Genomic DNA, 15146 nt, shown 5'->3' with positions numbered 1-15146 from the left:
AATTGTAAAATCTCAGAGATCTTGTGACACCTGGCAAGGAATTAAATTATTCTAGAGACTTCAAAGTGAGTAGGTTTACAAAATTGCTCAGCAGTATGTCTTATTTGTGTTTTATTCATAATAGTTCAGAAGTCATCTCAAGGCATCTACCTCTCCAAAATGGGTATGCATGTATTCCGTGTACATCATGCTGTGCTCCCATGCTTTAGTGTGTGGTGAGAAGAATGGCTTGTTTGGCTCGTGAGCAGCTGTACCGAGTATATAGTACATGCACATACCATCCATGAATCTGTTGTTTTGAGGTAAACAGAACTGTGGCAAGCATGCACTATGACTGTTTGTTTGATGGGGCAAAATGCTGAATTTTGATTTGCATTTTATTTGCAATACAATGATGACTTTTGTTTTTTTTTTCCTTTCTTCAGAAATTCATTGATACATTCCATGTGCAAAAATACCTGAGATTTTTGTCAAAGCACGCGCGTGTGTGTATATAATTTTATTGATGCTGGGGAAGATAAAGGAGAGTTTGCATCTGCTTTATAGGATCAGAGAGAGGAAAAAAAATGAAGGGGGAATTGTCTTATATTAATGGCCAAAATTGGAATCTTCAACCCCTTTTGGCATTACTATTGCAGATAAAGCATCTAGGAGACTCCTCATTTTGTGTCTACTTCAGTATGGCCAAAGTTTCCTTTAGAAGAAGGAAGCACATATAATGAAATCCTATATTATGAAAGCTAGTGACTTCAACTAGAGCTCAAAAGTAAAAGAAAGGAACCACTTAAAAAGCAAATTATGGGAATAAGAGATGCATGAAAAAGCAGGAGTTGAGTATATATTAAAGACTCTACCCGCAAAAACTTCAGGTGTTGCTTTTGTAAATAAGTTGTGAAAGGCAGATGCTCCTTTTTCATCATTTCACCCTGCACTTGAGAATACCAGGGAGAATTCCCAGTGACATCTAAATGCACAGCAGCCCTTGCCACCTGGTACGTAGAGTGCATCAGGGCTCAGCAGAGGAAACAAAGACAAACACCATGAGAATTTATTTTAAACAGTATCATGCCGGAGCCAAGGAGAAATCTGTGTGGCAAGTCAAGGTGACTGGCCCAGTGAGCAAGAGGAATAAAAATGGGAAAGCTCACAGTGACCCTTAGGCATAGGTGAGGGACAGGCACCCTATTGAGTGGTATAGCCACCATGTGTGCACATGTGTATAACCACTCACTGGGTGTCTTTTTCTTTTCAATCTTCAGGAAGAGGCAGCCAGAATTCTCGCCCACCAGCCAGTGTCCGTCGGCACATGTGCAGCTTTGAAAAATCCCACACTGCAGTGAATGTGTAAGAGAAGCTGCATGACAAAGAGTGGTCTTACCCCGTGCTTTCTCTTTCTCATTGTTTATCATGTCTAATGATGGGGCAAACGTGGTGCATGCCATTTAAGATGGGAAATTTGCTTGTGTCCTCTGTTTCACACAATGCCTTAATCTGATTGTCCAGATGTGATGAAGAGGACATTGAATAATTTTTTTACAGCTTTAACATTTTTTTGTAAAAGCCTTCCAATTTATTTGTAAATGCCTACAACTTTGTGGAGACATCCTTCTTTTTATTTTTATTTTTTACTAATTGTACCTTCTTTTTCCATGTAGCCAACATTTTTTTCTTTTTTACAGTTTTGCATGAAGATGACATTATCCTGCGTTCTTTAAACAACAGTCTAGTGGGTGTCTCACAGCATGACACCTTTGCTGTGCACAGGTCCAGCTAACTGTCCTTGTTAGTGAACTGCTGCTGCAGTGCCAGCAGAGGGAACACAGAAAAAAAACACTGGTTTGGTGGGACTCACAGAACAGGGAAATCACGAGCAGACACATAAGTAAGACCAGCAGAATCTGCTCTGTGAATAGACAGTTGCCCTAAAGTATCCTTGAACTATAGAAAAAAATTTCCTGTTACAATTTCTGAAAGATGTTCAGGTTCTGCATATTCTGCATTCAATGAACTACAGGAACATACAGCTCTTCCCAAACAAGAAGTGCAAATACTGCCCTCTGTGAGCAAAAACAAACCTGGTGGAGAAAACATGCTTGCTGCTGCAGAAACAGAAAGGCCTCATTTCTTCCAGGACAGATTTATGTTCGTTTCCATCTGATAAACTGCAGATGTGAAGCAGTCCTGCTCCCTGCCCCAGGGAAGGTTGTGCAGTGACTGGGTGGAAAGCTGCCTGGAACCCACTGACACAGCATTTTGAGCAGCATGTCTCTGTACAGCCATAGATGCTGTTCATCTCCTCTTCATCTGTCACATATTCTGGCTCTCTGTATGCCTCTGACCATTTCTGTTACATGTGAGCAGGTAGCAACGATGCTAATTTAATCAAATCTGCCCCTCTGGTTTGCAGTTTGGAATACATGCATACAATAAATCATATCTCTGGAGCAGTAGCGATGTTTTTACAGGGTCTATGCAGCAACCAGATTTGCCACCCTCAAAGACAAGTTTTAAAAAAAACAGTGTAAGGAGCAGTACAAGTATTTTATTATTAGCTTCCAGTCTGACAACAATATGCCTTTCTTTTCTGATTAGGAACAAGTGCTGCAGATTCCCAAGGCACAGATCGTCAATTGTCTGGAAAGACTGATGAGGAAACAGGAGCTGAACACAGATGTACCAGTAGCAGGCAAAGAAAGGCAAATGCAGCAGCAGATAAAATCAAAAATAATGAGCACAAGCTGTAAAACTACTGAGCAGAAGGAAGGCTAAGCCTCTCATTTTTTGCATGACAATATTTGGGATTTTTTTTTTCCAGTTTGGGAAAAAAAAAATCCATATTCACATGATCTCCTGAAAATCACCTCTGATGAGACTCTAACCAGTCAATGGGGACTTCAAATTCTTCTGGCAGCTACACAAATAAGAAAGGCTTTAAGAAGAGCAGAGCTTTTCAGACCTGCTGAGCATGAAGCTTGCTATTTTGGCTTCTCCCCCTCATCCCTTCACCCTTAGGCTTCCCCTTTCCTCCCACCGGGTCTGATGCACTAGGCATGTGTCTGACATATTACCAGATGCCCATCACCACTGTCTGGCCTCATGCCTGCATCTCAGTCACCAGAACTGCAGCAGTTTGCAAGTCTGGATTTTCCTCAGAAAGCCCTGCTTTGCTACCCCAGGATGCTAGAAATTGCCACAGGTTTCCCCCTCCCTCCAGTTATGAGCAAATAGCTGTAGGGTCTTGAAACTCTCTTGTGTTTTGATATACACAGTACTTAACATTCATTATTTGTGCTAATGTTGATCTTCAGTCTCTGTATGACCCTGGAGATGGCAAAAAAATGCAGAACCATGAAAATATAGAATAATAAAAATTTATTATCATATTAAAAACACAGAAACATTAGCTATGAGTTTCAGGACTCTTTTCTTCTGAATCCAGGCATTTGTCACCATGGAAACTTTCAGATACACCCAGAAAACCCCCAGCCTTTACTAGTTTTATCTACTGTAGTATATTAGGGAGAGATATATATTACAAAACAGGGGCCTCATGACTAAGTTTCGTGTGGCAACGGGGTTAACTTTGTACTCCAGATGCTGGCATGCTAAGGCAAATCTGATGGCTCTTCAACCACTGTTTAAACTGTTGGGAGTTTATCTGATTCTCAAGTCTACCAGAGAACCTGACAAGTGATACTGAGAAAGATCTCATTGACTGCTCCCCCTGAAAGGGCTGCACACTTTTTTGACAGCATATAACCAGAGCAACAGGCTTTTACCAGTTCATTAAGAATTTATTTCTGCTCTAATACAGCTGGCAATATTCTGGATTTTCAGTACAATTTTTCCCTTTTGTAATAACATCTGGGGCTTTCAGTTGTGCATCTCTAAGCAGCACCTTCCATACTTTTCAAATATTTGAAATTTCTTAACAGTTGTTCCATTAAATTGCATACATTCAACAATTTTATCTTTTTCTCACACTCTGCTCTCCAACCCCAATGATCATTTTGCTGCTTTTTCTTTTCTGTTCTGTATACAGCTTCCAGTTTGTCAAGATCTTCCTGGTAAAAAGCATGGCACCCCAATTCATTTGAACCTATCAGATATAAAGAGAATTACAGAAAGCAAGGGCAAACCTCCAACCATCTTATTTATTATTAAACTTCATCCATAGGAAAGCCTTCCTAACCTCTTGCTCCATGGTTTGGTGCTTTTGATTAGGGAACACATAAGTCATGGGCTATTTTTTTGTGGCTTTTCATTGTATTCAAAATTCATTCACTAGTATTTTCTATTCAAAAGCAGCTCAAGACCTCTCTCCATTATATTTCTTTTGATGCAGTGTTTCTTGAAGGTTGTTGATCTTCATAGCTTTGCAGCCCCATACACTATTTTGTCTTAGTTGCACCCACCTACACTTTTCCTAAACAAATTTCATTCCAACATTTTCTTCCCATCTTTCTAAGCTTTCCACGTCCCTTTGGGCAGCACATTGTTGTAATTTCAGTTTGCAGGGCCTATTAGCTGTGCTCCTATTTGAGTCTGTCTGAACAAATACTTGAGTTCAGGCATTGCATTAACAGAATGTGCAGCACGAGCCACATCTTCATATAACACAAATATGTTTCTCCATTGATACCGAAGGATCCAGGATGTTTTACATCACAGTTCTTCTGTGCACTAACTTTAAAATCCTTAAAATAATTATAAAGGTGATCCATAAGGATGTATTAATTCTGAATATTTGAGGGGATTTACTTATGAATGAGAGCAAAATAAGCTGATTCAGAACTTTTCCACTGCTAAGAACACTTGTTAATTTCACTTTGATTTGCAGGTTTCTGACCTTCATTTCTTGAACACTGGAAGAATTTGCTTGCTATTTGGGACAACCTGTTTATTACCCTGAACTTTGTATTATCTGTTAGAATAAGTTGGTTTTTCCAAGCAAGAAATCAGTAACTATTTTTTTGTTTGTTTGTTTTCAAAATACTTAGCAAAGAGTTTGCAAGCTGCAACACTGCTTTGCATTTTTGAGGACACTTTCGTAAAGCCAAAGACAACCCAAGCAGTTTGCGAACTCTACAAATATATTTCTCCAAAATAAGTGTTAACTTATTTTTAGTCACTTTGTTATGTCAAAGCGCATCGGGGAAACAAAAGTTTCTTCACTAATAGTTAGGTGGATGACTAAAATATGACATAGCTTCTATATTGCAAATCGGACTAAAAATTAGTGCTAGTAATTATAATTAGTAGTTATCCCTTCATACACATCAGTGTGATATTTTCATACCTCTGTTGAGGTAGGTAGGTGAGATCTGTGATACACACTTAAGTTGTAGGATTTCAACTACATTGAAGCATTTCAGTGAGCATCTCTCTCGCTCCCTTAATTTACAGTTGTATAAAATTGCCCATGAACTTATAAGTAATTGTTAAGTCCCAACTGAATAAATTTATTTATTTATGGGATACTTGGCTAGATATGAACTGCTGGATTTGGGAGTACTTTCCTATCTCTGGGCCCATGAGCCTAGCAGCTACTCAGTTCCATGGCAGTGTGAATGTAAAGTATGTGACCCCCATCCTGGCTCCTGCTTTACCTATCTGGGTGACCAGGGCAAAGAGGGAGGGGAGGATGGCACTCTCTGATCCTGCTCTGAGTGTCTGACTTCAACCTGAGGACCCTGTGAATGGAAACCAGGATCACATCACTGGGTACTCAGGCTGGACATAGCTGCTGCATCTGTGTTCCTGACTGTATAGTACCATAGAATCACAGAATGTTAGGCTGGGTGGGGCTTCAAGGATCATCTGGTCCTGGTCTAGATAAGAACATGTTTTAGAGTTGGTCCAGCACCTTGTCAAGATGAGTCTTAAAAGTGTCCAGTGTTAGGGAATCCACCACTTCCCTGCGGAGATAATGCCAGTGTCTGACACTTCTCCTAGTGAAACATTTTCTTCTGGTATTCGGTTGGGATCTCCCCAGGATTAACTTGCATGCATTACCTCTTGTGTCTTCCATGTGACTCCTTGTAAAAAAAAAAGGAGTCTTCATCTTCTTGGTAGCCAACCTTAGCATACTGGAATATGGAAATAAGGTCTCCTCTAAGCCTTCTTTTCTCCAGGCTGAAAAATTGCAGTTTTCTCAGCCTTTCCTGGTATGGCAGGCTTCCCAGTCCTTTTGATCTCTATGGCCATTCTCTGGACTCTCTCCAGCCTGTCCATATCTTTGATGTATAGCAGGGTCCAGGACTGACCATAGTATTCCACGTGTGGCCTGGCAAGTGCTAAGTAGAGAAGGATGATGACTTCTTTAACTCTGCTGGTGATGCCATTGTTGGTGCAACTCTGCATCCTGTTGGCTTTTTTTTTGCCTCAGCAGTATACATACAGTTCACTCATATTGAGCTTATTGCCCAACAGAACTCCAAAGTCCATTTCCACAGACCCACTCTCCAGACAGAGGGGTCCCAGTTTGTACTCCACTCCTGGGTTATGTTTTCCCATGTGCAAGACCCTACACATGTCCCTGCTGAACTTCATAACACATAAGATTAAGAATTAATTTTTTAAAAGAAGAAAGTCATCAATGGGATTGGTGCCCACTAGAAAGACTGTGTGTAGCTCAGCTCAAAGTAGTATTTAACTTGTGCTCACTCACAATCCCAAGTCTCATCAGTTTCTTCCCCTGAAAGACAGCCTGACAGCATTGTTCTCAAGTATTTTGTGCAACCTTTTAAATATTACCTTTAAAGCAGCTCAGTAATTAACACAGAACATTGTGTCCCATGCCCGGGGCAATGTTGTCCTACAATCAGGGCAGAGAGTGACAAGGAAAAGTAAGTTCAGTAATTTAAATTTCCAGAAACGCCAGTGGGATGGTAAACTTCACTCTAATTATAGCACAGAAAGCACCAGAGCCACACTGTGAGAACTGTTGTAAGATCCTCTTATCACCAAGATAGAGATTACAGTATAAGTGGACTGAGGATGAAATTGGTTTGTGACTTTTTTTTTAGGTGGTAGTAACCAATGTGTATCCAGCAAAAAGCCTGAGAACACACCACACTGGGGCAGGAGCTGATGATGGCTCCTTCACAGGGCTACAAAGAGGCTAAAGCTGGGTTAGTAGAAGAGATGAGTCCATAGAAGCAACACTCCAAAAATCAGGTTTGCAGGAATATGTCAACAAACGTGGCCTTGCTCTGTTAATGCATGGCAGAGCAGACAGCTGCAGCTCTAAGAGAGGGATCCTGTTTAGCACAGGGATATGGATTAAAACCACTTCATTCCCTTAACCAAATTTCATGCCCCCAGTGGCCTTACTAAAGTGTATAATGGAAGAGACCTTGAGGATACCAGTAAAGCACCTGCAGTGTACTGCAGTGCAGATACTAGCCTTAAATTTTAAGCTTGTTAGTTTAAGTCCTGGGAAGACTAGGGCTGCAGCAGAACGGGGTTTTTTTAAGGGTTGTTGCTGCTTATTATACGATTTTCAGAGAAAGCTTGAAGGTGGCTTTCCTGTGGGCAGAGCAGAAATCACTCTTCTGGCTTCCCTGGGAGGGCTGAGAAAGTCTAAGTCCAATGCAGTGTTTGGATGGGATCTTTCCTTTATTCTGCTTTCCTGCCCTCTCTGCTTAAATGTGGAGGGACAGCCCTGTGTGTGCTTTCTGGAGCACAGGTGCCAGGTGACCAGTGAGTGTCCCCACTCTTTTGAAGATGGGAGCTTTATCTGCTGACTGGGCCATAAAAAGCACTGTCCTTGTCTGGTTTCTGATATGTTCAGGGTTTGGTTTCTATCTAATTTTTGCTGACAAAGTTGACGGGACCTTCTTGGGTTGCATTTAATGGTCATTCCTTAGATTTTAGCTTTATAGAAGGGAAAACTAGGTTATCTCAAGGTTTCCTGCTGGCTGTGTTACTACAGGGACTACAAGGCAGTAGGTCTGGCCAAAGCATCAGTCTGACATTGAAGGAAAGGGAACATGTATCATAATCTCTGCTCTGAATCTTGTTTAATTCTACGAGGCCTGGCCCAAATGACTGTACCCATCATCTCAGCAATCTTAAGATGCTCCCTCAACTCATGGCCACTTGGAGAAAATAACAGATCACAACTCTGGCATTCCAAAAGAATGAAACAGATCAAGCAATGTCCCTTCCTTTTTAACTGGAAGTGCTCTCAAGCACTTTTTCTGACAGCAGCTCCAGGTGTTTCACTCTGGCATTGGCAAGCAGAACAACAGATGACTATGCATAAAAAGTTCAAGGACAATAAAGGTTCAGGCACAGAGGCTGACAGTTCATAAAATTGTTTGTGCTCTGGGTCTCAGGCTGTACCTTTGCTGGTGAGAGGATCAGAGAGCTGCACAGACTAGATTAAATTATACCAATGGGGCAATCATTTTCCACCTCCCGAGCATTTAGCCTCTAAGATATAAATAAATCTTTGCTATCCAATGCCTAAAGTCAGACTTCGTCAGGACCCTGCTCTGTGGGGAGGAACCACAAGTTGTGGGTTGTTCAGACTCCACGTTGCTCCAAGGAAGCCAACAAGGTCAGACTCCACAGGTGCTGCAGGAGCAGGGTTCTTGGGTTGGGCCCGTGACTGAATCAGGTTCAGGCAGTCCTAATCAAAAGAAGGAATAGGATTTGGGCAGCTGGAGATCCTTAACAACAAACAATTTAACAATCTTCAGCCAACTAGCAATCTGTAGGCACATCCTGCTCCTGGGCAGTGGTATTTTGGAACACAGATGTGGATACTTCAGGCTCAGATGTAGATACTTCAGTTCTTTAAAAGACTTTTGGCAAGTAATTAAGGACTGAAGTTGTTTTCCAGCTTGTTTAGGGTCTATAATAATCACCTGAAAGTGTCTGAAAATTATTGGCCCAGAGTCATGTGGAGAGTACATTGTAAAAATTGAGGCATGTATTAAAAACAACACTAAATAATAGTAACAACTAAAAATAGTGACAGATCTCATGGAACTAATTCACAAATAAAATACACTTATATCTACTCACTGTAGATGAAATGAAAAAATTAAAAATGAAATGAAAATGAAAAAAGAAAACCACAAAACCTGAACAAAGCTGTGATGAAAACTGAGAAACAGCAGCTAAATTCAATGTATGTTCTTAACTATAAAGCCCATTTTATGTGCTGACAGGATACCCAAGAAACTGTCTGAACATTTAGGCTATGTGCAAGGATTTGAAGAAATAGTATTTGGAGTGCTACACTGGGTATACACAGCTAGAAACCTAAAAATCCTTTGAGGCTCCAAGGAGTTCACTTCTAGGCAGTAAGTATGAAGTCTAAATCCTAAAGGAAAATTTATAAAGGAAAAAGTTAGAAAAGGCCAATAAGTACATGATGGGCATGAAATGGGTAACCTTCCTGTTGATAAAAGCAAGTAAGCACCAGTTAGTAACACCTCGTCACTGTGCAATGGAAGATCATGCTTTCAATATGCCAACTGTGATCTGGCTTGATGCCCTCTTCTGCCTTTTTCTTGAAAAATTATTCCTTCTCCTGTCTCACTGAGATCCAGTTCAGGTCTGGGTCTCAGCTTCATCTTCACTTTTTGTCTAAATGTCAATTAATGACATTTGAGATGGCTGGTCTTTATTCCAGGACACAGGAGTTTTTTTCTTGACTTGTTACTTGTACACGCTGCCTGAATATGTCCGTGTCAGCAGGACTCCCTACCAGCTGCTCAGCAAGACAGAGCTCAGGTATTTCTGTGACAGTCCTGAGACTCCACCATCACCAGTGCTGCATGGACACAGTGAGGAGAGCAAGATGAGGAAAAATGCTGGAATTGGAAACTGAGGAGAACAGAAATGGAAAGGAGAGATTTCCCAGTGGAAATCACCAGACTGACCCCATGGAAGGCCATTTTGACTCAAAAGGTGGTTGTCACGAGGACATAGGAGTCACAAGCAGCGAGAGGAGGCAAGGCACTTTGGTGGCACCAGCTCTCCTTGCAGAACAAGGTGGCAACAGAAAAATAATCCTGATTAAGTGGTTTGCTCATGTTTGAGTAGTGCAGTCCCAGAACAGTTTGCTTTAAGCGCAGCTGTTGACTTAGGCTTGATTAAGTATATTATGGAGAGTGTTACAGAAGAGTAGAACTTGAGAGTCAGGGGGAGGAAAATGAACTGAATAGCAGGATGATCTGAAGACAGAGGTAGTGAGTTCCTTAAAATAGCAATGCTTGTCTTTGATGTAAATACAAATCTTGGTAACAAGATGAGATAGAGACCAAACAGATGGTGTGAAGAGGGATTTAGAAATGAGATGATGCACCAGAGCTAGATATGAAGAAGTGATGCAGAAATGGACTTAGCATAAGAGAGCAGATAATCATGAGGGTTTTTTTTCATAAAAGCCCTTTAGAGTAAGGGCTTAGAGTAAGCTATAGTATCAGCAAAATACAATATAAGACCACTTGACTTATTTTCCTTACTACAGGAAGAGACTTGTTTTGAAATCAAAACAGACAAAATGTGTTTCTGTGTGAAGAGTTTGTGGATCTTGGTATGTTAAAATATTACTTTAGAAATCTTTCACAACCAACAATTACATTCATTTGCTTATCTCTATAGCACTTTAAAAACTGTCATACCACAGCTCATGTTGATCAAAACAGGAGCGGTTCTAAACCTTCATTTGTATCATTTCATTCATAAGTATAACACAGAGTTCTCATTCTTCAGCTGGGAACCTGGCTTTTTTTTTTCCCTCTAGGTTAAAGCTCTGACTTTGAACAGCTCCTGGTCCTATCAACTACATGCTTTGAAAAGTTAAGAATTTTTAGATCAACCTGTTCTTGTGAGCCATTTCCCACAGAGGTGATGGTCCAGCATTTGGAGCCTGGAATAGAGGGTGAACTTCCCAGCTTGGATCCATCTCAGATTCTTTTTTCTCCAGGAATATTTACTGCTCAGCAGAAAAACTGCCATATTCTTTTGTACATTTCTTTTCCATTTTGCAAGATTTACATAATCTGTGTTGTACGAGTTTCTTCCAGCTATCACAAAGTCAGACGATATTTTTTTTTTACAATTTTCAGCGGCTAATTCTTTATTCCCTGAAAAAGAGAAATACAGGAGTCTGATTAAGGAAAAGCAAAATACTCAGAACAATATTGCAAGCTGTATATAAGGTAGCCTAGTGTGCTCAGTAGCAGGAGGCAGCACTTGCTCTGCAAACCTCCCACCTAGACTGCCTCCCACCTGCACTCCAATCTCAGTATCTGAAATGTAGTCATTTGTTTACTTCTGTCCCATGAGGGATGAAACCCTGAGATAAGGCTTCTTCCCATAAATTATCTCAGAATTTCTCTCCAGTCTCTGTTTTCCACCCAGGTGATAGATCTAATTTGTAAATGCTTTCTACTGCTTGACTTGCAATTAAGCAATTGCTTGGTCCTCTTAAGCACAGCTCAGTTCCCTGTCCCACCAGCTGCTAATGAGGTATCACTCTGCCTAGTGTGCTGCTCCCTGCAAAGGTACAGAGAAATGCAGAAAACCCAGTCCATTTTTCCCCAGAGACAGACCTGACCCTCGGGTCCTCACTCAGTGAAACAACCCAGAGTTTTGATGGGATCCAGGCAACATGCAAAGTTGGAGGGTTTCACTTGCTATGATCATGCTGCTGCTTGTTCCTCCACCCACACAAACCAACTGTTTTCAATACCAGCATTTTATTCTGGTTTGTAAATAATAGACACTTGGGAAGAAAGCCATTTGCCTCCTACCTGACTGAGGCCCTACCCAGGAGTCCTTCATTTTTGTATTAGCTAATCTCTCCCTAAATGCAAAGAGGGGCCAGGGAATAAAAGAGGACAGGAAGGGTTAGTGAGTGCCAAAGGCTAAGGCTGGGAGTTGTTTTTCTTCCAACAGTTTGGAAATACTTCCTATAATCCAGCATAATCAAATCTCTTCCTGTGATGTTTTTCCCCTGTTTTTGACTTCTACCTTGCAAGGTCAGGTGAGCAAACCTAGATATGAAATGACATAGGTAGAGTCCTCAAAAACACTGCCAGCCCTCCCTGTGAGCTGAGCTTTCTAGGCTGGCAATAGGGTGGGTAAACCATCAGGATGAAATCACAGTAATTGCTGCTGTTAACAGACACTGTTTTTATCTCCTGTAGTATTTCTGGGAGGACATAAGGAACTGGAGGGGGGGGAGGCTTATTACTGGGGCAAAGCAATCGGTATTTTTGGCTTGTTTGTTATACTGCCCATGTTTGTGTAACATAAATACAAATAAACCCATCTTTATTTTATTCATAGTTCTAACGGAAAGTCTGTGTCATGGTCTGAACCAGGTGGAAGACAAGACCCCAAGGGGGAGCACACATGGCACAGACTCTCAGTGCATGTGAAGAACCAGGAGACAGGGTGCAATCAAACAGCGGTGATCAAACCCCTCACTAAAAGCTACCACAGCCAAAGCAAGAACCAGACTTTTACCGACATCAGCAGTAAGACTCCATGCAATGTGGAGGAGGAAGAAGGCAGAGAGCCCACTCACCTCAACCAGCCCAGCAGCCCCTCCATGGTGGTGCACAGGCGAGTGGCGACAACCCCCCCGCTGCAGGCCACGACGGAGGAGACCCAACTCTTCTTGCCCGAGCAGTCCCCCAAGACCCTGCCCCTGCAGCCGCAGTCTCTCATGGACCAGCTGCAAGGAGTGGTCAACAAGTTTGCCACCGGCATCCCCGACTTCAACGCCATCCTCCCTGCTCCCAGCCCGGGGAACGACGCGCAGTCTCCCTGCCAGCCCCCCCCGCCACAGCAGCAGCCCCTGCTGCCTCTCCAGGTCTCCTCCTTCAGCGAGGAGCCCCTGTCTGCCCTGGCCAAGGAAGTGGAGAGCGAGAAGTTGAAGCTCATCCAGGGATATGTCTATGAGAAGAACCCAGAGGAGGAGACGGATGAGGAGCCAGCGACCAGCAAACTGACTCTGGAAGATTCTCCGGCCCTGACGCCCCCGTCCCCTTTCCGGGATTCGGTGGCTTCGGGTAGCTCTGTGCTCAGTTCCCCTGTCTCAGAGTCTGTGCTCTGCACCCCCCCCAGATGTGACCTATGCCTCTGTCATCCTGAGAGATTATAAGCAAAGCTCGTCAACTCTGTAGTTGCAGCAAGGGACAAGAAAAGAAGGACTTTGGCAGCTGCCCACTGTGAGGTCCTGGGAAGATAAGTCTCCTAGGGCTGAGGGGAGAAAGAGCAAAGTTGCACATGACAGGGAAAAAAACTTCATCCTGCACTTCAATAAGTAAAGGGAAAGAAAAAGAAAAAAAAAATCCATTCAGAGGGCTCAAAATTCTCTAGCTGTTAAAAATAAAAATATTGTACTTTAAGAAAATAATAGAAAACTATAATGAAGCACAAACCCAAGAGACAACTTCTATAGCAAAAAACAAAACAAACAAACAAAAAAAAACCCCAAAAAACCCAAACAAAAAACCCAACAAAAAGCAAAACACAGGAAAAAAAAAAGACTACGCTTAGTCACAACCTCTCTTGGCAATGCTTGAAAAAGTCTCTGGGAAGTGTGACCTTGAGAAGTCATTAGCACATCTCGTGACTGCTGTGTGTCTGCTATGGAAGGAGAACACACCCAGGAGCTGGAAAGGCAGAGTGTTGTGAGGAGGAATGGAGCTACTTGGATACGAGACATATATGCATAATTTATTTTTGGGGGGTTCTATAGATGGTAGAACTGTGTAATGTGCTTGAGGAAGAGGAGGTGAGACACAGTGAAGCACATGGCTCTTACTGACTATTGTCTGAACAATTTGTTCTTCCTACTGGGCTGCTTTTTGGGGGGATCTTATTTCAGTGTTGATTGTGAACAGAGAGAGAAATACGATCACGACTTGAGCTTTCTGAAGAAAGCTCTTGCTGCAGTACTTGTAATAAGATAAGGACTTAGAAAAAACTGCCCTTTTGTATAAGGTTGCAAACCATGTGGCTAAACTGTTACACAACATTTCCCGTAGCAGAACAATATTTATTGATGAACTTTTCATAATATGACATATTTGCCATGTGATTACATCATTCCTTTGTGTTACTTTGGAATCAATACACTGGAAAATAGCTGTATACTTAGAGCAACAACTATTAGTCTGAAAGAAAGGCAATTCCATGCTGGGGGCTATAGAATCAGTCTTGAAGCAAGAGAGTGAGCGTACGTTTGTGTTTCTGTGTGCGTGTGTATGGTATGTGTGAAGAGTAATGTCCAAGAATTACCACTGAAAGATTGTAGTATATACTATGAATATTTTTATGTTTAAATCATGTTTTATATCACATTGTTACAAATATTCAATAGATCTTTGGAGATTTGTATGCTGTGCTAACACATTCCTTTTCATATACAAGCTGAGACAGTTGTTACCCTTATAATAGGGTGCTTTATTTTGCAGATATTTTATGATGTAGACATATGGTATTAATAACCTGTGCATTGAAAACTTATTTTACATGTTTGCAGCAAGTGTGGTTAACAAAAAAAAAAAACAACAAAACAAAAAAAAAAAAAAAAACAAAAAAAAACAAAAAAAGAAAATAAAAGAAAAGAAAAAGAAAAAAAAGTCTGGTTTAGAAATTTTGCACAAGCCAGTATAAAGGCAAGACAGGAAAAGTAATCAAACTGTTTTGTTGCTTTAGCTAATTTAAAATAAAATCATGTCGAGACAGGAAATTTCATCAGTGCTTAATGTGTGCATAAATTCCCAGGGTTGGTTATAAACAGTTCTTTTAATCTCTTTGTGATGTTTAGTTGTGTGTTCTTTCCACATGCCTTTGCTTCTATTCAAAATACAATACTGTATATTAAAAATCACTCCTAGGCAGATGTAGTTCTGTCATTCAGTCCTCTTTCTCTTCATATATTTGCTAGATATGGGCCTATCGAAAAGCTCCCTAATGGCTGGCATGTTCAAAATCCAGGTCTCATTGCTGTGGCTTGAACACAATTATATTTTATTACCCTATTTATGAATGTGCATATTATACAGGACAAGATTTTAGCTGCTATGAACTTTTATTGTAATGTTGAATTTAGCTGTCCCACAGTTCTACACATAATTTCCAAAGACATTTTTAAGGAAGCTCTT

At 41.2% G+C, this 15146-nt stretch overlaps 1 protein-coding gene across 3 annotated transcripts in view; it reads left to right on the top strand.

The window, feature by feature from the left end:
- Nucleotides 1-13157, top strand: part of GRM1 (glutamate metabotropic receptor 1) — a 177277-nt gene extending 164120 nt beyond the window's left edge. The window contains exons 8-9 of one of the 3 annotated variants that reach the window (XM_030447172.1): nucleotides 125-163; nucleotides 1260-1320. In XM_030447172.1, coding sequence (XP_030303032.1) covers nucleotides 125-163; nucleotides 1260-1320 — 100 coding nt within the window. Of the gene's footprint in view, nucleotides 1-124; nucleotides 164-1259; nucleotides 1321-12315 lie in introns of those variants that run through there. The other 2 variants (XM_030447171.1, XM_030447173.1) reach the window with 2 other exon arrangements.
- The last annotated feature ends 1989 nt before the right edge of the window (nucleotides 13158-15146 follow it).

Source organism: Calypte anna, chromosome 3, assembly GCF_003957555.1.
Source record: "Calypte anna isolate BGI_N300 chromosome 3, bCalAnn1_v1.p, whole genome shotgun sequence".
Lineage (NCBI taxonomy): Eukaryota > Metazoa > Chordata > Aves > Apodiformes > Trochilidae > Calypte > Calypte anna.
Note: the sequence above shows the minus strand (reverse complement) of the source record. Positions and strands in the feature narration are given on the sequence as shown.